The 24283-nt window shown below is 45.1% G+C and overlaps 2 protein-coding genes across 3 annotated transcripts in view; both read left to right on the top strand.

Moving 5' to 3' along the window:
- The window catches only part of LOC150052933 (putative inactive 1-aminocyclopropane-1-carboxylate synthase-like protein 2), a 46506-nt gene extending 41336 nt beyond the window's left edge, over nucleotides 1-5170 (top strand). Inside the window, exons 15-19 of the mRNA XM_090349243.1 lie at nucleotides 706-874; nucleotides 3977-4224; nucleotides 4322-4450; nucleotides 4494-4739; nucleotides 5106-5170. Coding sequence (XP_090205369.1) covers nucleotides 706-874; nucleotides 3977-4224; nucleotides 4322-4450; nucleotides 4494-4739; nucleotides 5106-5170 — 857 coding nt within the window. The remainder of the gene's footprint in view (nucleotides 1-705; nucleotides 875-3976; nucleotides 4225-4321; nucleotides 4451-4493; nucleotides 4740-5105) is intronic.
- On the top strand, nucleotides 4301-21747 carry Accs (1-aminocyclopropane-1-carboxylate synthase homolog (inactive)). 2 transcript variants are annotated; one of them, XM_090347861.1, is made up of 15 exons: nucleotides 4301-4450; nucleotides 7269-7559; nucleotides 8712-8771; nucleotides 9264-9334; nucleotides 10698-10767; nucleotides 11182-11248; nucleotides 13095-13192; nucleotides 13630-13707; nucleotides 14740-14840; nucleotides 15998-16087; nucleotides 17550-17595; nucleotides 17706-17847; nucleotides 20655-20797; nucleotides 20905-21058; nucleotides 21200-21747. In XM_090347861.1, the coding sequence occupies exons 2-15, from the start codon at nucleotides 7269-7271 to the stop codon at nucleotides 21262-21264; spliced, it is 1476 nt and encodes a 491-aa protein (XP_090203987.1). In that variant the 5' UTR covers nucleotides 4301-4450; the 3' UTR covers nucleotides 21265-21747. The 2 variants fall into 2 exon arrangements, with proteins under 2 accessions (XP_090203987.1, XP_090203988.1); XM_090347862.1 differs by lacking the exon at nucleotides 4301-4450 and adding an exon at nucleotides 5235-5334.
- The last annotated feature ends 2536 nt before the right edge of the window (nucleotides 21748-24283 follow it).

Genomic DNA, 24283 nt, shown 5'->3' with positions numbered 1-24283 from the left:
ACGATGAGACACTGGGAACATGAGCTGTTGACTAGTGGTACTCTGCCCTCATAGGTGGATGTAGGCAAGGCAGATAAATGATAGTGGCAGTTCCCTGTGTTGATATTAATGGAACTTATATTCTCAGAAGGCTATGAAGAAATGAAAAGTTAAAACATTTATGACATCCTTGTGCACTCTTGTACCTTCTTGGGAATATAGCAGTGAGGCATTCCACCTCATCAAGGTTTATACTGGGGGAAATATCTTTTGATCTAGAGTGGGGAAAAGGTTGAGTAAAAACTGGGTGTGATTCTGTATCCCTGTAATATCAGCTCTTGAAAGGCTGAGATGGGAAGACTGCATATTTGAGATCCACTGGGACAACAGAATAGTCAAAACCTGTCTCAAAACACCACAGAGAAAAGAGATCAAGTGATCAGTTAGAGGAAAATGCAGCTAGGATATAGGATTTGATAGACATTGAAATGTTTGGTATACTAATATGAAAAGGAAGTATGGGGAGGTATAAAACAGGTTGATTGGAAATCTGTGCTGAAGAAAGGAGGGGCAATATTTAGCATCCCTGAACTATTTAGCATCCCTGAACTATTTAGCATCCCTGAACAAGAGGCTCTAATGGTGTACTATGATCAGGGTAAGTCTGAGCTCCACCTGCAAACCTACTACGTGCTTTTTTTTTTTCCCTTCATTTGGACCCTTTAGGCATGAGACGGTTTCTTGAGGTGCTAGCTGAGCAGAAACAGGAACGTACAGAGATGTTACTAGAGGATGCCCTGAAGGAGGAGTTTGTCCGACCCACCCATCCATCAGCTAGCCATGTGCTCAAGGGTCCCAAGAATCCGCTTCCAGCTCAGAAGGCCGTCATTGAACAGTGACTCCTTTACGAAGGGTCTCATCTAACCCATTCATCTACCTAAGCTGACCACCTGCTGTCTATGGAAGCTTTTGCATTGTTTTCGTCCTTGCTAGCTGTTGTGCATGCAAAATGATGCATTTTTAAAAACTGGGGTTATAGTGGGAGGGTTTGAAGAAAGGGAGCTTTCTGGCTTATGTGGTTTTATTTTTATATTTAAATACCCAATAAACTCCATATTTTAAATTCCAGATGTGCTTTGTTTCTTCACATTCTTCATAATCATTTCATAGCATCTTTGCAAGATCACACAGCATCTTTGCAAGATCACATCTACTTTTCCCATCATGTGGACAGGATGGGGTATAAGCATGGGTGTTTGTGAATATTTGTTGCAGTTGTGCCTTGCTGAAAGGGTTTAAACCGATTGTGGTTTAATCTTCATTTGTCCAGGCTACTAACAAGATACTGTAAAGCAGGTGACTGTTCTAGAGGCTGCCAAGTTCATGACCAAGCTACTGAGCATCCAGCATCTAGTGAAACCTATCTTCAATTTGCCCATGGCAGAAAAGGCCAACATTCATATGACTGAGTCCCTTCCCAAGGTCCTACCTCCTGGCCTCATCTTGAAGTGATTTAAACACAAACTTAAGGGTTCACTAAATAGTCACTAGCATAGGGTTCACTGAATAGTCACTAGCATGGAATCTTCCATTTCCCGTGAGTTTCCAGTTGTCAAATCACTCTTCAACTCTTGGGTCCTTGGGAACTCGAGTGCTGAGACTGGGACATGAGCAGAGCAGGGACTACCAACATTTTGGAGATAATGGTTTCAGTACCATTTTGAGTGTTAAGAGACTTAATTTCAAATTCCCATTAGGTGAATTGGGCACAGGAGAATTGGTAGCATGTTTACTCTTGGGGTCATTTCAAAGTTATCCTATATCAACTTAATGAAGTAAATATCTATCATAGTTACAGAGCCCTGAATTTCTGTTTAAGACCAGAGCTGTGAGACACATGACAAGCAGAATAAAGTATCAACCTTAAATAGCATAGCTTTGATAATCCCAGCACTTAGGAGTATGAGGTGGAATTAGAAATTTAAGGCCAGTCTGAGCTACTTAGGGAGACCCTGTCTCTGGGAAAGAAACCTGATTATAACAGACACAAAGGAAGTTCACTGGAGGGACACAGTGGTTCATGAAACCCAGAGATGGTCTTGGAACCTCTGTAATAGGACTTAATGGACTTTGGCAGTGGATGGAAAGACTCATGCCTGCCACAGAAGGGCATGTTTCTGCTTTCTGTTCAACTTGAGTGTCAACCATGGGTGGGCTACAGATGAGAGTAATGTTGACAAACTTGAACCATAGGATACTAGAAAATCCTAATAATTCAGTGATTTTTTTTCCCCCAGAAGAATATAACAAAGCACCTATGCTTAGGCTGGGGCATCTGGGGGTTTACTTAGGATGGTGAGATGATCCCAAATGTTTCCATACAGAGGTGTTCATGTATGCTTTGTACAATAGGAAAGGTAGCAGGAGCTCTAACCCCAAATACTGCATATGTTCATGGGGTCAGTCCAGCGCTTTGATACACATTTCAGATACTGAATCGAATGTCATGACTTTGATTCAAATGAGTTAGTATGACTCAAAAGGTAGCTACACATGGTAATATTACCTCTTAACAGAAGTTATAATTTATATAATTAAAACAATAATTTATATACTTATAATATATAACAATTATATTAGAAGGTATAGATCTTAGGACTAGGGTGTGTGTAGCTAGTGGTAGAGTGCTTGCCTAATACTTGACTTTGATCCCCCAGCCCTGAAAAAAAAAGTATGTAACTTAAACATATCACTTTGCATTGCAAAATGGATACTCAAGTAATCTTATTTCTTAAGGAATAAAACATTTCAATGACTCCAGGAAATTTTTTTCTTGGCCAATCTCTGCCTCCTCTTACCCCATGGATTAATTCTTCAGGTTTCAGAACTCCAAGCCAATGTAATCAGACAGGCATGCTTTTGTGTCAGCTTTGTTCATTTAGAAAATATTTATGTTGTCACATGAACTGGTTTATTCCACTTTATTGATGAGTAGTTTATTGTGTGAGTAAGTCACAATTTATCCATTTACCTTTGATGGATAGAGTGATTTCCAGTTCTTTTTTAAATAAAGGATATATTTTATGCACAAACATTTTTGTGGTCATATATTTTCATTTTTCTCAAATACATAAAAATGTATTTGAGTAGAGATAGATACGTTCAGTTTAATAAGAAATGATGTTTTCCAAAGTGCTTTAGTATTTTACATTTCTACCAAAATTGCATAAAAGTTCTGGACACTCCATTTTCTTATCAATATTTGGTGTTTTTGACCCCTCTTAAAGTTCTGGTAGGTATATAGATTTTATTCTGCTTTTAATTTATATCATCTAATGAATATATTTTTATGTGTATTGGTCACTCGTGTGTTTTCTGTGTATGTGTGAAAGAGAACAAGAGATTGAGATGTCTGCCTGCGTTCCTTTTATATTCTGGAGAAATAATGTGTGTGTGTAGTTACAGACATGACCCCCATGCATGATTTATGATCTTTTCTTTATCTATGGTTTACATAGAATAGCTTCCTTCAGTCTCAAATATTTGGAAACTATCCAGCTATCTTGGGAATACTCTTTTCCTCCCTTCCCAGCACTTTAGAAGGCCATGGCAAGGGGACAGATGGTGAATTCTAGGCCAGACTGGGCTACAAAAGCAAGACAAATGAATGGCTGTAAATAAAAGTTGCAGTCTGGCCTAGTGGTAGAGTGCTTGCCTAGCATGCACAAGAGACCGGGGTTCGATTCCTACGTACCACACACATAGAAAAAAGCAGGAAGTGGTGCTGAGGCTCAAGTGGTAGAGCTCTGGCCTTGAGAAAGTCCAAGGACAGTGCTCAGATCCTGAGCTCAAGCCCAGGACTGGAAAAAAAAAAAAAAAAAAAAAAAAAAGCACATATCAGCACTCTGGAAGATGCTCAAAGATCGTGCCCTCCTCAATTTGGAAAGGCTGTTTGGTGGGCCACAGAACTTGCCAAGAGGCTGAATGTGTCTCTCAGGGTAGACGGGACTGCGCGGGTCCACGTGTGTGCTCCCAAGGCGCAGGTCCAGTGGAGACACCTGAGAGCAGGGGGGTTCCGGAAACGGTGCTGGGGTGTGGGCGGTGCCTTGGGCTGTGGGCGGTGCCCCGGGCTGTGGGCGGTGCCCTGGGGTGTGGGCGGTGCCCGGGGTGTGGGCGGTGCCTTGGGCTGTGGGCGGTGCCTTGGGCTGTGGGCGGTGCCCGGGGGTGTGGGCGGTGCCCTGGAGTGTGGGCGGTGCCCGGGGTGTGGGCGGTGCCCGGGGTGTGGGCGGTGCCCGGGGTGTGGGCGGTGCCCGAGGTGTGGGCGGTGCTTCGGGCTGATAAGCGGCGCTGTGGGCGTTGTCCCTGGCCGGTGGGCGTTTCCTGGTCCAGAGACGGGAGCGAAAAGTACTTTTTAGAGCCAAAGAACGGACACGGATTGCGCAGCTGCCCATTGCCAGCGGCCTGTCTCCAAGTAGGTGCCCATCCCCCTTGCCGCCCCCTCCCCCACTTTGTAGGAAGGCCAGCCAGATCCGCCTGGAAATCTCGGCTGGGCTCTCGCGAGGCACCCCGGTCCTATGGAGGAACCTTTGGTGGTGAACGTGGCCGCTTGTTCGGCCTGGCCTGCGGGACTCCGACCCCTGGTGGGGGTACAGCCGTGGCTGGGGACAGGCTGGACACAGCAGCCCCGCACCCCGGCCCCAGGGCCGTGCCGCCCACCCTGACCACTGCCCGTCGCCCTCTATCCAGAGGAAACTATAGACGTGGGCTTTCTAGAGAGAGGCTTATCAGTTTGATGAGGACCCCAGAAGATTTAGCAAAGCAAAATTAAACCTTTGGGGGGGGGTGGATTTGGCACTGCCCCCTGATCTCATCACTTGATGAGGGTATAGGATATAATTGTTCTAGAACTTTGGTGTTGAGATGTGTTTATGGCCTATTCTGTATCCTCCCTGCTGCCACACCCACTGCACAGATGTGAAACGCTTAGGGAGGTGAAAGCTGGGGCGAGAGGAGACCCTCTCCTGGAGCCCTGGTTTCATCCCAGAGGGAGGGCAAGGACCCTGGAGCTCTGCTGAGTGGGCCTGCCTCCACCGTGTGGTGACGCCTTGCCTGCCCCCTCCCCTCAGTTCACACCACCACCTGCTCCAGACCAGTGATCTCATCCTTAACACCCCAAGATCCCCAGCAGTGATCTGACTGGACAATTTAAAACTTTTTTTTTTAAAGTGGTGGGGGAGCTGGCAATGGGGCTTGAACTGAGGATCTGGTTACTGTCCCTTAGCTTTTTTGCTTAATGATGGCATTGTGCCACTGTGTGACAACTCCACTGAAAGACTATTTGATGGTTATTTGGAGGTAAGAGTCTCACAGACATTCCTGTCTGGGCTGACTTAGCACTTTTACCTTCAGATTTCATCCTTCTGAACACAGATGCGAGTTGCTTGTGTCTGGCTTAAAACATGACTTTTTGAATTGAGGTCAGTAAGGATAAGTCAAGAATATCGGTGGCCTCTTAAGGAGCAGAATGGAAAACTGCAGCAATGGAACGTGTCAAATATATTAAGGTTATTTAAATATAGCAAGTTCAATCCTTGGCAGCCCCTTGATCTGTCCTTGCCTTTTCTCCCTCTTTTCTTCCTCCATCCCTCCTATCTCACTAAAAGTTGCCCATACTGGCCTGGAGTAGCTGAACCTCTTTCAGCAGCCATTACAGGCATGTGCAACCACTCCTGGTTGTCTCATAGCTGGGAATGGTGGAGCCTTCGTGGTTCCAGCTGAGGCTGAGACAGGAAGGTCACTTGAGCAGAGCAATAGGGTACAGCCTAGGCAACACAGTCAGAATGGCAGTCATTAGGAAAGCACAATAAATTTGGTGAGGATACGTAGGGGTGTAGGGGGGACCCCTTACATTGTTGGTGGAAATGTAAACTAGTTGATTCACCAGAGAAGTCACTGTGGAGGTGACACCACATGCAAAAATCTAAAAATAGACTTAACGTATGACCCTACCATTCCGTTTTAGGAATATATCTGAAGGAGTGTATATCAGTGTACAAGGAAGATACCCACACATTTATGTTTATTTTCAGCATAGCCATGTTGTGGAAGTAATCAAGGCCTCAACAACAAGTGAATGGATAAATGAGATTTGGTAATATATACCATAGAATATGATACAGCCATACAGAGAAGTAACATGTCATTTGCAGGAAAATGGTTATTTGCAGAACTGGAGATCATCATATTGGCAAGATAAGACAAGCTCACAAAGCCAAATATTGTTTGTTTTCACTTATTTGTGGAAGCTATACCTAATATATATATATATATATATTCACAGACAGGGGCATAAGTATTTACACCTACATAGATGTATATACCTACCTATGTAGGTGTATATACTTATAGGTATAAGCATATACATATATATGCTTAAATATACATTGTATATGTGCATGCAGAATAGTCTTCTAACACAGACTGTTTAAAGGGTTGAGAGTGAGGGATGAGGGGAAAAGATGGATATGAATAATTTGAAACACATTACAACTATGTATGAAGCTGATATAAGGAATGTAAATGAAAGTAGTTAATCAGTTAGGGGTGGGGACAGAGAGAAAAAGCAATAGAGTTATTCTGATTGAAATATTATACACATCTGAGATATGCTGATATGTCTTGGTACAATTAATGCACAAAGAAATGCAAAAATAAAAGTAAAACAGATTCTGTTGTGGGGGACAGGTTCCAGTGGGAGTGAGGAGAGCTAACAGAGGGCAAATGAGGACGAATATATCTGGAATAATTTATATATATGAAAATAGAACAAATTGAAATTGTTTGTTGAGATTGTTTGGGGTACATTGCAACAATGCATGTATGGGAATGTCAGCATGAACCCCTAAACACCTTGTACAGCTAATATATACAAATAAAAAGTTGTAAAAAAAATAAATAGGGGATAGGGAGGTATGGTGACTCATGCCTATAATCCTAGCTACTCAGGAGGCTGAGATATGAGGATCATGGTTCAAAGCCAGTCAGGGCACTAAAGTCTGTGAGACTTTTATCTCCAATTCACCACCAGAAAACCTGAAGTGGGATTGGCTGTGGCTCAAGGGGTAGGGCAGTAGTTTTGGGCTGAAGAGCTCAGGACAGCACCCAGGCCCAGAGTTCAAATCTCATGACCAACAAAATAAAATGTTCGGGGGGGCGCACAGATAGGATTTGGTGCCATGGGGAGAGCCCTTGAGCAGACCTGTGCATTGAATACTTCTGTCTTTTTGCAGATGTTCGCTCCTCATCGGAAGGACTCCTCAGCACCGTCCACTTGTCTGGGCTCCGCCTCCACCCAGGACTTGGGCGGTAGCTGTCAGGATGGTGTGGAAGAGGAATGCCCCAGAGAACCTGATCCCAAGCAGTTGAAGCTGTATGGACTGAGTAATCCCACTGCCGTGTTCTCCTCTGACAATTCCTGCCTGTCCTATCGAGGAAGAGTCATCAAATGGTTCTGGGACTTGGCGGAGGAGGGCTACAGGACCTTCCACATGGATGAGTATGATGAGGACAAGAACCCCAATGTGAGTGCAGCCCCTCCCTCTCTGACATCCACGAGGAAGGCGACCTTTCCTGACTCCTGGGCAGCACCCATCTTGCACTTGTCAGCTTGGAGTTCAGTCCTGTGACTCCAAAAAGGGTGACTTGTATTGCTTAAGGAGGCCCCAATCCATTGATTTGCTTATAATTAAGGGGACTCTTGATTTGTGAAGAAGGGAGTCAAGGAACCAGGGATCCAAACATAGATTGTGAGCCACACCCTCCAATGATTCCAATTTAATTGCCCTCTTCTCTCCTCCCTTCCCTTCCCCTCCCCTTCTTCCCTTCCTTTCCTTCTTTCCCCCTCCCTCCCTCCCTTCTTCCCGCTTTCCCCTTCCTCCCTCCCTCCTTCCTTCCTTCCTTCCTTTTTTTTTTTTCTGTTAGGGTCTCACAGATGCTAGGCAAGTACTTTACCACTTAGCCCCCTAGCCACTGCTGTTTATCTTAGCATTTCCACTGACACAAGGGCTCCTTCTTGATCTACCTCTACCCTTGTTTCTCCTGCTCTTAGAATAAGAATATACAGACAGCTGCTCAGTCTCTGAGAGAGACAGTGGGCATTCATCTGCCTTCAGGGAGTTTGCCTAAGCAGGAGACTTACAGCATTTATCTTAACCCTCATGGTTCCAGGGCAGAAGCTGAGCAGTGCTCAGCAGATAGCAACAAAGAACTGTGGATTCCTGAAGAAGTTGGTGCTTCTAGGGGAAGACTTCCTGGAGGAGGTGGCTTTTATTTTTTTTTATCCGTTGTGAGGTCTGAACTCAGGATCTGGGTGCTATCCCTGAGTTCTTCTGCTCTAGAGTAGTGCTCTCTCACTTGGAGCCATAGCTCTATGCTGGTTCTTTGATGGTTAATTGGAGATGGGAGTCTCACAGACTTTCCTGCCTGGGCTGGCTTCAACCAGGATCCTCAAATCTCAGCCTTCTGAGACGCTAGGATTACAGGTGTGAACCACTGGTGCCCGGCAGAGATGGCATTTAGAAGTGTGAAGATGGGAGCTGGGAGCTGAGGGAAGCTCAGCTCCAATACAGGGACAGTGGAAGGGCAGACTGCAGAGTACTCCATTTTGCTTCCCTGGGTCTTTCCTTGGCATTTCTCTGCCGTGCTCATACTGCCTCTGCACTTCTCATATCCAGGGTATCATTAATCTGGGTACCAGTGAGAACAAACTCTGCTTTGATCTGCTATCCTGGCGGGTGAGTCCTGGGGTCCCTCTGTGGTTGGTGGCGGGAAGGAGGGCGGTAATGAATGGTAACACACAAGTACATTTCTGTACCAGATTTTTTTTTTCTGCTAGTCCTGGGGCTTGAACTCAGGTCCTGAGCATGGTCCTTGGGCTTTTTCAAGGTTAGTGCTCTACCACGTGAGCCACAGCACCACTTCCAGCTTTTTCTATCTATGTGGTTCAGAGGAATCGAACCTGGGTCTTCATGCATGCTAGGCAAGTACTCTATAACTAGGCCAAACTCCCAACCACACAAATAGATTTCTGAGGGGCTTCTTCCCAGGAACGCTTCCTTCATAAGAGCCTTCTGTATGCCTGGGTCAGGACAGGTCCTGGGAGGGAGTTCAGAGCCCTGGCTTCCAGGTCTGCCTTCTAGGACAATTTTCTATGTGATCTCGGGTGACTCATTTTCCCAGTCTGTCAGTGCCGGCCCTTAGCTCTGCTCTTCCCTCTCTGTCCCCAGCTGAGTCAGAGTGACATGCTACGGATAGAGCCATCCTTGCTGCAGTATCCTGATTGGAGGGGGCATCTCTTGTAAGTAGTTGCCAGTGGTTTTCAACACAAGGTATCTTGGGGCAATAGGTGTGTGTGTGCAGGGGGATGAATGGCAATATGTGAATAGATTTTTGTTTGTTCTTACTGGGATTAGGTTGCTACTGGCCTTTAGAGAATAGAAGCCAGGAATGCTGCTCACCCTACACTGCACAGGATAGCCCAAAGAGTTATCCCACCCATCTCAGGAGTGACAGGCTGAGTTTTCTGTAGGCTGAAGGCCCATTTTTGGAGACTTGGTGATTGTGGGCTGAGGGTCTCTTTCTAATTCCAGTCCCATCTCTGGAGCTATCAGCTTGGGTCTCTGACTGTGGTCTGAGGCATGGAGAGGGCGTTTAGAAGAAGGGTTTCTCAGTATCTTTACAGTGGCCAGAATCAGGCTGAGCAGGGTCATTTTCTCATGGTAAGGTAGGATGGGATGTCGTGTAGAATGTTTGATTATGGTGTACTGATGGAGTACTGATAAGGGAGGCTAGCTACGTTCTAAGGGCACAGTGGACCAGCACAATGCGATTCCAAAAACCAAGATCTCAAAGCACATTTCCTTAAAAATACAGTAATTAGGATGGTGAGCTTTGGTTGCAGAGCACAGGGCATGAAAATGAACTTGGCCACTTACCAACAAGTCACCTGATTCCCTCTAATCTCAGTTTATCTGTAAAATAGATATACTACTACTACTACTACTACTAGCTAAAATGTAACATTCTCCAGAAAATATCTGTATAAGGTGAATGTTCAAATGTTAGCAAAAATAACTGCAGTAGCGGTTACAATAATAGCAATAATAAATTAGTATTGTTGTTGGTTGTGGGGCTTAAACTCAGTGCCTGGGCACTGTTCCTATGCTGTTTTGCTCTAGGCTAGCACTCTACCACTTTGAGCTACAGCTCTACTTCTGGTTTCCTGGTAGTGAATTGGAGATAAGAGTCTCATGGACTTTCATGCCTGGGCTGGGTTTGAACCATGATCCTTAGATCTCAGCCTTCTGATTAGCTAGGATTATAGATGTGAGCCACCAGTACCCAGCAGTAATAATGTTTAGTGTGATATTATGTAGATCTGCCTATAGAGTTACCTCTCATGCCCTGGTGACTCCTGATTAGATGGATTGGGTGTCCTAGATCTACTGAAGAGGAAAGCTTTGTAACAGGTGGGTAGGACCTGGGGATGGGGGGGGAGGGTGCCAAGGTACTGTGTGTGATCAGAGAGATATGGATCACATTCCTCACGTGAGAAGTAGGGAATAAGACTAGCAAGCTGATTGACGATTCCCCAGAGGAACTTTGAGGTGGACCATGGTTGAGAGTCTTCTGGTAAGTTTGTCTGTCTATCTTATCTCTAGTCTCCGGGAGGAAGTGGCTAAATTCCTGTCTTTCTATTGCAAGAGCCCAACTCCTCTCAAACCAGAGAACGTGAGTAGCTCCCCTGTTTGGCTCTCTAGTTGTTGACTCATTCAGGATAAGGAGGGGTTGGGACCTACCTTCCACTTAGTCCTGGCTTGTTTCAAAGAAGGATGAGGAACACTTCTTTCTTACCCCTAACTGAAGAGATTTGGAGTTGGGCTAAAATTTCTGCCTTTGTTGTGCTGAGGACACTTCTGGACATCTCAACTTTTGGCAAGACCTTGGGAGTGACTGGCCCTCTCCCTCCCTTGCTCAGCTGATCCAGATCAGGGTTTCCATGAATGAGTGAGGTGGCAAGCCAGGGGAGATTTTTTTGGGAAGAGAGCCCAGGGCGTTGAGAAGGGGACTGAATCTCTGGTGTGCTGTCTTGAGATGGAGGCTGGGGTCATTACATCATCCCTGTCTCCTGATTGTCACCCCCAGGTGGTCATTCTGAATGGCTGTGCCTCTCTCTTCTCTGCTCTGGCCACAGTGCTGTGTGAGGGAGGAGGTAAGTGAGCTGTGAGACCAACTCTGCCCTGGGTTGGGCTGTGCCTCACTGTCTTCAGTGTTCCTTCTAGTGTCAGTATACTTTCAGCCCTAATTTAAAAAAAAAGATAGGTGACTACAGGAACCTTAAATAAATGCATGCCAATATACCCAGGGGCGCCAATTCCAGGGGAAGTGCCTCAGGATTCTACTTTTTCTTGAGAGAACCTTCTTCATGCTCTCCAGAACATTGTCACATCCTTCCGTGACAACATATGTCTAAAGACCAGGCTATACCATACTTCCCTCTTCTTCTATCAGAACAAGTGTGTGTGTGTGTGTGTGTGTGTGTGTGTGTGTGTGTGTGTGTGTGTTCATCTCCAGAAGAATACCAGCAGAATCACTGTCTGACTCATTAACCAGAAATGACTCATGAATCTGTTCCCAAAACATTCTCTGCCAAAGAGGAGTAAGCCAGGGCTGGCATCAACCAAATGTGGGTCATCTTTATAGCTTAGGGAAAACCTCACTGCTTTGGACATATCCTTGATATTCTCTGAAAACTTAGGTGGTCTCTTAACAAAGAAGAAAATTGGAATGTCTCTTGAGTGGGTCGACAGCAGGACCTGAGAAAGAGCTGTGGTCCTATTAAGAAGGGGTCATTGTCGGGGCTATTGGTTACAAGGAACAGAGGTCTCATGATAGCTTAATTAGTAACAATAATATTAGTGGCTTCTATTTATCCCATACTATGCTCCAAATCTTCCATATGATTTTACATAGAACCTAGGAAGTGTATTCTATGGCTGTCCTCATTTTATACTAGAGGAGGCTGAAGCTTCTGTGACCTGTCCGAGTCATACAGACAGGTCATCACTGAGATTTTTACCATAAAAGAAAGATTTACCGTGAGAATGAAATAGGCAATTCCCTTCCTATTCTAGAACAGTCAAGGTCAGGGACCCTTTAAGATTCTGTTAAGTTAGGATGATAACAGTTCTCATGGAGAGTGATGGTGAGAATCAGATGAGGTGCAACTATTTTTTTTTTGGTAGTTCTGGGACTTGAACTCAGAACCTGTTGCTTTCCCCTAGCTATTTTTGCCCAAGGTGGTACTCTACCATTTGAGCAATGCCTGTAATTCTAGCTTTTTGTTGCTTAATTGGAGAGGAGAATCTTAAGGAGTTTTCTGCCTGTCTGGCTGCACTCCTCAGATCTCAGTTGGAACTACGGGCATGGTACCTCGGCAATTAAGTATTTAGCACTGTTCCCAGCACATACTAAGTGCTCAGTAAATGTTAATAGCTAGTTCCTTCTTGGCTTTTTGGCTAAGATTGAGCGTTTGCTGCTAATTCAGATGGTCTTCAATTAATGATGGTTCTATTTAGTATTTTTGACTTTATATGAGTGTGAAAACTGTACTCATTCAATAGAAACAATATTCACATTTTGAATTGGGATCTTTTCTCTGGCTGGCAATCTGAGACCATCTTTTCTTGCAGAGGAACCACAGCTGCACACACATTCAGACACACACACACACACACACACACACACACACACACACACACACACACACACATTCAGCCTCACAACTCTACTGCTAAGCTAGCGATGCTTGGATTAAATGCTTTTTTGGCTGAATGATATTTTCAATTTACAGTGGGATCATTTGAATGCAACCCCATTGTGTTAGGAGAGACATTGAGCTTAGTACTTCTAGGCTTTAGTGTTTTAGGGAGCTGGGAGTAGAAACATGCCCCAAATGTGCCCCAAGGATGTTGAAGCCCTGGAGAGCAGCAAGGCCTGTGATGTGGGTCTGGGGTGTTCTAGCAAGAGAATGACACACTGCCCCCTTCCCCCCTCAGAGGCTTTCCTGATCCCCACCCCTTACTATGGAGCCATCACCCAGCACGTCTATCTCTATGGCAATGTCCGACTGGTCTATGTCTACCTGGACAGTGAGGTAAGAGTTTCAGCATCCTAAGTGGGACATGGACCTTCCTGTAGGCCCAGAGTTTTCTAGCTCTGAAATCTACATAAAGGAGCCGGGGCTTAAGTGAAAAGGGAGTGGAACCTCCTGTTGCCACTGGCTGCTGTGCCTGGGTTCTCCAGAGGCTCCCCAGCACCAAACTCTGAGATACTCGGGGTCCCTGCAGAAGCCAAGGACAGCCCCAGAAATTAGGAGTTTGGAAGGGGGGCAGATCAGATTTTGACAAGGCAGTCTAGTGATGAGGGGAGTCCCTGATGTAAAGGGTGGGGATGCATGGCAGGAAAAGACAGTGACATTTCCAGACACAGGCTAAGTCTGGAAATTGCCAAGGGTGAGAGATCTAGAGCTTAGGTTTTGAGGGGAACACCCTGAACTTGGCTGTTGGCTTTGGTGGATATTTTTTTTTTCAGGTTACTGGGCAAGACACACATCCCTTCCAGCTCACAGTAGAGAAGTTGGAGTTGGCCCTGCAAGGAGCTAATGCTGAGGTCTGAGATCAAATCAAACCCAGAACTGGGAATGGGGGGGTCTGAGCAGCTTGTAAACCCCTTTTTCTCTGGCCGATCTCTCCTGAGTTGGATTGACAACCTGTGATAGGGATGTGGGGTGGTGAAATGAAGCCATTTAGGGGGTTAGACAAAGCCCTGATTGTGGACGGTCTTCCCATTAGAAAAACTCTTGAACCACATTGCAGAAGGAAAACTAGGGAGCTTCACTAAACATTCTCTCTCTCTCTCTCTCTCTCTCTCTCCATACTCCCACTGATTCTGCTTCAGGAGTTAAGTGTGGTACATACAGGTCTGTAGTTTAGTGACTCTCCCTGGTGATTTAAAGAGGGTGATTCTGTTTTCCTTGAGAGAATCTGGGGCCTCCTCAAGAAAAGCAGAGACCTGTACTAATAGTTCTTTCCAGTCTATTTTTCAATGATTTGCCATCTTAGGTTATTTTGCCTTTATCATTTAATTTGTCACATGTGTACTATAGAAAAATATTTTTTGTGAGTGTGCTGGTAGTGGGGCTTGAACTCAAAGTGCTGCCCCTTAGCTCTTTCTCTCAAGGCTGGCATGCTTATCACTGGAGTCAGTGCTCCACTTCTGGATTTTTGTTGTTTAACTGGAGATAAGAGTTGCATGGACTTTTCTACATGGGCTGGCTTCAAACAGTGCTCATTAGATCTCATCCTCCCGAGTAGCTAGGATTACACGTGTGAGCTACCAATGCTCAGCTTATAGTAATTTTGAAAATTAAAAAGCAAATAAACCCTCCACTACCCATAACTCTTCCCACAAAGGCAGCCTCTTCAGCATTTGGGCCCATTTCTCTGTTCTCTGTATTAGTTTTATTTTCATTGTGGGCACCACACTGCAAATGGACTGCTGCATAGTTGTTTTACGTTGGACCATGAACATATCCCAATTCTGTTCCCTTGGACTCACCCAGTAATCAGTACCTCCTACTGGGACTGTGTAGCTTTGGCCTTGGGGAGGATATGATGTCTTCTGCCCTTTGGATGCTTTCAGGGTGTGAAGGTCAAAGGTCTCATCCTTATCAACCCCCAGAATCCTCTGGGTGACATCTATTCTCTGAGAGAGCTACAGGACTTCTTGGAATTTGCTAAGAGGTAAGTCTTCCCCTCCCCCTCCACACCGCACAAATCATGTGAGCACACAGGGCTCTCACAGGGGATTGGTGTCGATTCCTGTACCATTTTTAATCCATTTTGTAACGATAGCTATCATTTATTGTACTCTAGGACCAGGTGTCATGCTGAGTACTTTAGAGCTGATAATCTGATTATCTCTGATAATCTGTGCAATGACCTCATCAGGAATAGATACTGTTGATTATCCCTACTTGACAGAGTCTTAGCCTGGACAAGTCAGAGATAAGCACAGACTTGAATCTGGGTCCATCAGACTCCAGCTCTGGTATTTAATTAATTAATCAATTCATTAATGTGTTGGTTATGGGGCTTGAACTCTGGGCTTGTGTGCTAGCACTCTACCCACAGCATCACATCCAGTTTTCTTGTGGTTCATTGGAGATGAGTCTCATGGACTTTTGTGCCCTAGCTGGCGTTGAACCACAATCCTCAGATCTCAGCCTCCTGAGTAGCTAGAATTACAGGTGTGAGCCACTGGTGCCCTGCCAGCAACTGGTATTGAAATGTGCTGTTCCATGGAGGAGCCTGAGGCTCCTGCCTTTCCCTTACATTTCAAAGATCCACTGTCCTTTCAGTTTCTAGTTTGTCTGAAAAATAAACAAAAAGAGAATGTACTTAGAAAAACAACTTTGCTAACACTGGGCTAGACTGATCTTTCGGGGTTTCTCTGTTTGTTTGTTTGTTTGCTGATTTGGGGGCTTGAGCTCAGGGTCTGGGCACTGTCCCTGAGCCTCTTTGTGCTCAAGGCTCGTGCTCTACCACTTGAGCCACAGCACTATTACTGGCTTTTTCTGAGTAGTTTATTGGAGGTAAGAGCCTCACGGACTTTCCTGCCTGGGCTGGATTTGAACCTTGATCCTCAGATCTCAGCCTCCTGAGTAACTAGGACAATAGACACGAGTCACTGGTGCCTGCCTCTTTTTTTCTTTAATTTACGGGACAGGATCTCAGGGCTTGGGCACTGTCTCTGAGCTCTTTTAGCACAAGGCTAGCATTCTACCACTTGGAGCTACAGCTCAAGCCCTCAGCTCCCTTTGTGGATTTCTGGCATACTACCTCCCCGCTTGGCAGATACACTGGGTCTACAAATCAAGCTCCATTCTCCCCAATGGCAGGCATGAGCTGCACGTGATTATGGATGAGGTCTACATGCTGTCTGTGTTTGAGGAGTCAGTTGAGTACCGAAGTATCTTAAGCCTGGAGAGGTAAGGCTCTTGAATACTGCTGGCTTTGGCCTTTCTTTGACCTTTCTCATAGCAATTCCTCTAACAATGGCCCCATTTGCCCTCTGATGGCTGAAATAAAAGGTGGGAGAGTTGAACTCCATAGGTGGGTTTTCAAATTCTTCTGTGGAGTTAGGAGCTCCGAGGGGGATTTGGTAATAATAGCTATCATTTCTTATACTCTAGGGCCAGGAAGGAGACTGGCCTCCATTCCTTCCTCTTTAGAGGCGCTGTTTTGATTTGTTTGGGGTTGTGCTGGGGATCAGACTTGCACTTCATGCTTGATAGGCAGGTACTCTTCGTTGGTTTTTTCAGCTTAGGCTCTTATGTGCTTTTGTCCCAGAGCTAGTTGCAGACCACCATCCTCCTATCCCTTCTTCCTAAGTAATTGGGAATATAGGTATACACCACCACCCCCAGTCTCAGAATATCTTGAGTTTTATTCACTCATCTAGCCATTGTATTGATTGATTCAGCACATACTTTTAGAGGCTCTAGCATATGCTGAGAACTTTAAATAGGTTTGTTTTTTTTTTTCATGTAGCTTAGTGTGGCCAGATAATTTGTAACTGGTATACCTATGGCAACACATAAACTAGATCATCAGTAAAGTCTGCATACTTGACCTTCAGGGATTCAGAATGTCAATCCCGTTGAGCACTGACCTCTGCTTCTCTCATCTGTTCCCCATGAAACTCTGCAAAACAGATAGTGCGTGGATCTCCACTCCCATTTGCTTGCATTAGGAAAGTGGGAGCCAGAGAAAAGACTGACTGCCCATGATCCTTGCTTCATTATGGGGAAAATGACTACTGAGTACCTGTGCCAGGCACTGTGTTGGGTGCTGGTGATATGCACAAGATACACAAGACTCTTCCTATCACTTTCCTCCCTGGGCTGACTTCAGACTCAGCTTCCTGGCTAGCTAGCATTAAAGGCAAGAGTCACAAGCACCTGGCTCCTGTGAATCATTTTGATGTGCTGTGAGGTGTGTTAGAGTGGAGATATCTGGGAAGTCCCTAGAAGCTCTTCTTGGGATTGCTCAGTTGGCCTGGTCTTCTGGGGATGCTTAGGGCGGGGGTCTTTTGAGGAAATGACACGAGCAATGATGTAGCTCAGAACTCAGGCCACTCTGCCTCTCACTCAATTCTGCCAAGGACACTGTGCAAACCAGTGAGCTTGTCTGCATTCTCATAAGCATTGATTCTCACACACACACACACACACACACACACACACACACACACACACACACACACACACGCACAAGCCCAGCAGGCTAGATTTGTCTAGCAAGTTGTTTGCTGACCTTTGATTCAAGGAGATGAGAACAGGGCTTGATCCAAAATCAGATTTACCCATCCATGCCCTCCTTTGTTCAAGCAAAATACATGAGCTGCCCAGGGTCATTGTTGCCTCTCTCCCCTCACTGTGCCCTCTGCAGGCTTCCAGACCCCCAGAGGACCCACGTGATGTGGGCAACAAGCAAGGTGAGTTTCTGGCTGGCCTGAGAGTGTGAGGGAGGCGGAGGCAGTCAGGTGGGTGGAACTGGCTTCCTCCATGGAGGTCTGGCAGTGGCTATGGTGCTTTCTTTCTGCAGGACTTTGGCATGTCTGGGATGCGCTTTGGTACTCTGTACACAGAAAACCAGGACGTGGCCACTTCTGTAGCTTCTCTCTGCCGCTATCATGGCCTCAGTGGCCTGGTGCAGTACCAGATGGCACAGTTGCTCCAGGATCGTGGTGAGTATCTGAGTTGGGTGAGCTGAAAGAAGCGGATGGGTTACCATCATATTTTGGACTAGCCAAGGGCCATGATAATTCTCCCACAAGAAGAATTTAATTCTTCCATGTCAGAGTCCATACTCTACTCAATCACTTCCTGGCTGTATAGCGCATGACATCACTTCTCTGTAAAACGGGGATCCTACTGCTGTCTGATTAAGTGAGATTTGTAACTGAGTTGAGTACTACTGTACCTGCTACATGATAGGCACTTGGCTAATGTGAAATCACTGGCCGGGTACAGTGATGGTTCCTGTAGTCCCAGGTACTCAAGAGGCTGAGACAGGTTGGTCAGTTGAGTTCAGGAGGTCAAGGCCAGCCTGGGCACCATACTAAGATATAAAAATGTGAATTCACCATCATTTCCTAGCTATGGGCACTTTGAAAATAGAAACTACTAAAAGAAAACAGATATATGGGCCTTCTCTCTGCCTCTACCCATTTATTCTGTTCCTAGGAACCTAGAGGGAATTTAGATGGTGAAGCTCACTTGTTGCCATTTGTTGAGCCTAATAGATGTTCTAGTAGAGCATCTCTTTGGTCCCTCCCTAAGTTCCTAACAAGCAAGAATTCTTATATATTCTCCAATACTTTCCAGATGAGGAAACTGAGGACTAGATACTATACACCTACTATAATAGCAAAAACATTTTTTTTTAGAAACAGGGAGAACCTTGAGTGTTGACAAGGAGGCTGGGTAACTGGAGCTTGTGTACATTGCTGATGAGCATGTAAGATGCTTCTGCCACTTTGGAAAACTCTTTGTAAGTTTCTTATAAAGTCAAATGCACAGGGCCAAGGCTATTACTCAGTGGGTAGAACATTACCCTAGTATTCATAGAATCCTGGGTAAAGAATCCTGGTTCAATCCCTAGCATTACAAAATAAACCAAAGCCAAACATTAAACTCCACATACTTACCAAATGCTCCAGAAACCCTACTTGCAACAAGTGATCCTGTAGTTTCGTAGGGGTTTTATTCAGAACCACTGAGAACTGGAAATGGGTATCCTGCCCCTTCATAGATGAGTGGAAATACAGATGGTGGCAAATCCACATCATGGATTCCTGCTCTTGGGCGGAGTCCATGTAGCCTACATCCATCTCAAAGGCATGATACTGTTGAAAAAAAGTCAGGCTCAAGAGAATGTATGCTATAGGATTCTATTTTTCCAAAGTCTATTACTGGGTTTCAGATGGGGTTTGCATAGGTGAGACTATGAGTAGCATGACCATTCTCTAGGGGATGGAAGCATTCAGAATCCTGACTGTGTTGATACTTACACAAACCTATGCATACCTTATAATCCATAGAATCCTGTATACCCCTTCCTGGAAAATTCAGTAAAAATATTGAGGGATCAAGGAGGTGAAGTTGTTTAATGCCCCCCCCCACCCGTCAGTTGGTTCCATTTGAATCTGGACCTTAGTTTGTGTGGTTCTAAACCATCACTGGATAACTGGATACACCCTTGATTAAATGCCGTATTCCCAGGGACTTGGTACTGTGGTACAGAGTGAAAGACTTGGAGCTGTCAGGACCATGTGTCTGGATTAAAGAGACTGAACAATAGCTCAGCTGTGGTGACTCATTCCTCCTGGTCAGGAGGCTGAGATCTGAGGACTGTGGTTCTGCCAGCCAGGACAGAAAAGCCTGTGAGACTGATCTCCAGTTAATTACCAAAGAGCTAGAAGTAGAACTATGGCTCAGTGGTAGAGTGTTAGTCTTGAGCACAAAAGCTTAAGGACAGTGCTCAGGCCCTGAGTCAAGCCCTAGTATACACACAAAAAAAATATTTTTTTCTCTTTTTTAAAATTGTAATTAATAGAAGGGTTACAGTTATATTCACCAAATACAAGGTGTATTACTTCACATACATTAATACCCCTTCTCATGTTTTTGTCCCCATTTCTCTCCCCCTACCCCCTCTCCTCATCTTGTTTCCCCCCTTCCCTTTCCTATTTTCAAATAAACAAATAAACGTATATACACTATACCAGATAATGAGGTAATATACTGTAACAATATGAGAATAACCAAGGGACAACAAAAGAGATGAGAAATGACATGGTACATTAAGAACAACAATCATGCATTATATCGCTCTTGTTTCCATATCCTGGAGGTCCTTTCACTTAACCTCATCCTATATGGCTTTTTGTATCTAGATTTTGAGCTATTGTAATCCTCTGCTAGGAGAGTCCAAGGTTTCTACTGATTATTACAAATGAGGGAAACCATTGCGCCTATGTTTCTTTGAGTCTGGCTTACTTCACTCAATATGATTTTTTTCTAAGTCTTTCCATTTCCTTAAAATGGGGCGATGTCATTCTTTCTGATGGCAGCATAGAATTCCATTGTTTATAAATACCACATATTGTTGATCCAATCATCAACTGAGGGGCATCTGTGTTGGTTCCATATCTTTGCTATGGTAAATAGTGCTGCAATGAACATTGTTGTGCTAGTGGATTTAGTATATCCTTGTTTCTGGACTTTTGGGTAAATGCCAAGGAGTGGAATTGCTGGGTCATAGGGGAGCTCTATGTTTAGTCTTTTGAGTAAATGCCATACTGCTTTCCATAGTGGTTGAATGAGCACAAAAAGACATTAAATACTGAATTTGTATATCCTTTCACCATTTCCTTCCCTACCCTCTGAGCACAGTAAGCCAGACAGAGGGACTCTCAGAGTCCTGCAGCATTTAGACCACTGTGATGAAGTGGAAGTTGGAGATTGATCTTTTGGCTTCTCTTTTACTCAGACTGGATCAGCCATGTGTACCTGCCAGAAAACCATGCCCGACTCAAGGCAGCCCACACCTACGTCTCAGAAGAACTCCAGGCCTTGGGGATCCCCTTCTTGAGTCGTGGGGCAGGATTCTTTATCTGGATTGACTTGAGAAAGGTAATATAGGCGGAGGTGTGGGTAGGGAGGAAGTGTCAAACCTCACCTATGCAGCAGGTGAGGGCTGTGGAGGTCTCTGCATCCCAGGCCTCTTTCTGCCCTCCAAGTATCTTCACAAGGCCACCTTTGAGGAGGAAATGCTACTCTGGCGCCGATTTTTGGATAACAAAGTGCTTCTGTCCTTGGGCAAAGCCTTTGAGTGTAAGGAGCCCGGCTGGTTCCGTGTGATCTTCTCAGACAAGGCCCAACGGCTTCGCCTGGGTGAGTAGCCTCCATCTTCAGCCCCTCCCAACTGCATCCTTCAGGATCCCCCATCTCTTGTGGCCCCATCAGCCTAGGTTTGCTCACCCTACCCCCTTGCCTATCCATCAGTACTGAGGGCCCCTCATGTCCTCTTCTCAGGGATGCAGAGGATCCAACAGGTCCTTCAGGGCAGATCTCAAGTATCAGAAGATAATCTTCCTTGACAGAGTACGTTGCTGCATGATCAGCCCAGATGAACTGCCTGCTGCCACGATCTGGACAGGCAGGAGTTACAAAAGACCCACTGAATGAGTGATCTGCCAGCTGGATTCCCACGTTGGCCCTGACTCTGAAGACCAGTTTTCCTGCCTTTGTTAGTGGCTTCAGGAGACTCCAGAAGCTGAGATTCATCCTGGGCCAAGAGACTCCAGAAGCTGAGATCTGTCCTGGGCTAGCTTTCCTTGTGCAGTGAGATTGGAGTCGGCCACATGGCTCTGCTGTGAATATTTTACAAGGCAGGAAGTCGTGACTGCTCCTAACGCAGGCCTCGGCCTCCTGAGGATGTGAGAGCAAACAAACAACACGTACCTTCTTTGTGATGGCACCTTTGTGCCTTTTTCTGCGTTGCTAGGGAAACAAGCACAAGGAAACAGTACCCATAGAGAGAATACCAAAAAAAATAAAAAGTAATCATGAGGAGCATAGAATGAATTCTGTTCATTTGCATCAAAGCACACCAGGAGCCTGTGGCAAGCCTCCGCTTGGGACCAGGTGAACCAGACCCCATGATGGGAGTTGGTGGAGTTGAAGTGGCCCCGGGGGCCCCACCTCCTCCTCCTGCCTAAGAAAGAGCTACCTTCACTGATATTCCCGCAAGCAGAGTGGCCTAGCTGTGGATTCTGGGGGTAAAGTTGGGGGAGGACCTCTGATCTAAAGCTGTCTAGGACCAAATGGATCAAGTTTGCCCTTTCCATGTAGAGTAATTGAACAAACAGCTATTTGGCTTATCTCTAGGGGTGCTTTGGTTCAGAGCTTACATGAGCTTTTTGATCCCTCAGGTTGTGTTCTGAGAACCTTTCCAGGTGCGTACTTCTGCCTTATGAAAGCTGATTCTTGGCTGAACATGGTGGTATGCTCCTGTCCTCACCACTGCTCTACAGGCTGCAGCAGGAAGATTGCTTGAGCCCATGAGTTTGAGGTCAGTCCAGGCAACATAGTGAGACCACATCAAGTTAGTAGACGACTGCCTAGCACATTTGAGGCTCTGAGTTCAAATCCCAATAATAAACCTTTGCATTCTTTTTTAATTAAAATTTATTTTGTGTGCTGGTTACTGGGACTTGGACTCAGGGCTTGGGCATTGCCTCTTAGTTTTTTTTACTCAAGGCTGGTGCTCCACCTTTTGAGCCACAGCTCCACTTTTGGCTTTTTGGACGTTAATTGGAAATAGTCTCACTGACTTTTCTGCTCAGGCAGGCCTGGAACCATAATGCTTAGGTCTCAGCCTCCCGAGTACCTAGGATTACAGATATGAGCCATTTGTGCCTGGCTAGCCAACTGAGTTTTACAGAAACTAAAGTTGCCAACATCATAGAGCTTCAGAGTTTCAGGACCAAGATCCAATTCAAGATAATTGGGTTCAAAATGTTTGCTCTTTGCAGGCTCTCAGACCAACACCTAATAGATACTTTTGACTCTTTCCAGGCCTGGAAATCAGCCTTAAATTGTTTGTAATTTCCTTGGAGCACTTTTCTACTTTACTCCTACTTCTGAGAAAACACTAGGAGCTCCATTTGATTTCCTGAGGTGACCTGAACTCTTATAGAAGGTCAAGATAAGACATGGCCACACCTTAGCCTCTGTGCCCTTGTCCACACATTGGCTGAGACTCTACCACTGTAGTTTGGGGTCACTCATGTGACATATTTCTTTTAGGAATGTTAGAAACAGGACTCCAGATTCTTCTTCAGATGGAACTCCAGCTGGCTCCTTGGTTCAGCTGACTAGTCTAGGAATCTACACCTATACTGAACTCATTTATCTCTGAAAGAAGTAAATGGGACACCCATGGCCCGTGGGGAGTTGGTCTGTCTTAAGTCCTCTCTGTCTCTTTTTTACTTTTCCTATTACTGTAGCTTTTCCTATTACTGTAGCCATTTGGCGCTCTCTCTCTCTCTCTCTCTCTCTCTCTCTCTCTCTCTCTCTCTCTCTCTCTCTCTCTCTCTCTCTCTCTCTCTCTCTGTGTGTGTGTGTGTGGTCTGAAAGTGCCTCATCATTCTCTTTTGCCCTCATGGGACCTGTGGGACACTTACAAATCAGGAACTATGGGAGCATTAGCTTTTCTGGACCAGCCCTTGAGCACTGGAAGACAGGAGGACCTTGTAGACTAAAGTTTCTTTTCTCCACACAGATTGGTAGCTCTGCAGTATATTGGTTTATTTGATCGATCCCACATGTGTCACCAGCTCTATAACATATCTCTGGCTTATTGTTTTCTTTCTTTCTTGGTTGCTCATCTCATTCTTTCCATTTCTTCCCTAAAGATGGCTTTCTAGCGTAACTATTGGTAGCAGAGCATCTCTCTCAGGGGATGTGAGGCAGATATGAATGGCAAGTAGATGACAAAGCTGCTTTTCCCAACAGCTTTGAGATACAGGACCAGGTTGGTACCATTCTTGTTGATCTAATTTGTGTCTTCCAAGTGTTTGGATGTTTGCTTGGGGATTTCTATGAGTCACTGAGGATCTTCTATTGTTGGCAAAAAAAAAAAGTCTCCCAGAGAAATTACAGTATATTTTTAGAAATAGCACAAGTTTTTTCTCTGTTTTAAAATTGTTATTGTAAAGGTGACATACAGAGGGATTGCAGTTACTTGAATTTAGACAATGTCACCTCTTCCCTCGCTCTCTCCCAGTTTTTCTTTCTCATCCCCACAGTTTGCGTAGTTCATTTTCAACATGGAGGTCTGGGGAGTTCCATTGCTGTTTGTTCACCCTTTGTCCCTTCATTTCGGTGCCTTCCTTTATCTTCCCATGAATAAACAAGACAGAAAACAAAAACAGCAGCCAAAAAATACACTTGTTTCCATTTCCTAGAGTTCATTTTAATATTATTTTCTATGATCGGATGCACATGGACAATGTACCTTTGTATTCTTTTCCTAAGAATATTCTCCTTTGGTCTAACTGTGTGTGAATACTTAGATTCCTGTAGGATGTACCATGTTCCGGTGTATATTAGATG

Source organism: Megascapheus bottae, chromosome 16 (assembly GCF_031878675.1).
Source record: "Megascapheus bottae isolate mThoBot1 chromosome 16, mThoBot2.hap1, whole genome shotgun sequence".
NCBI classification, from domain to species: Eukaryota; Metazoa; Chordata; class Mammalia; order Rodentia; family Geomyidae; genus Megascapheus; species Megascapheus bottae.
This window is presented reverse-complemented; position numbering and strand designations above follow the sequence as displayed.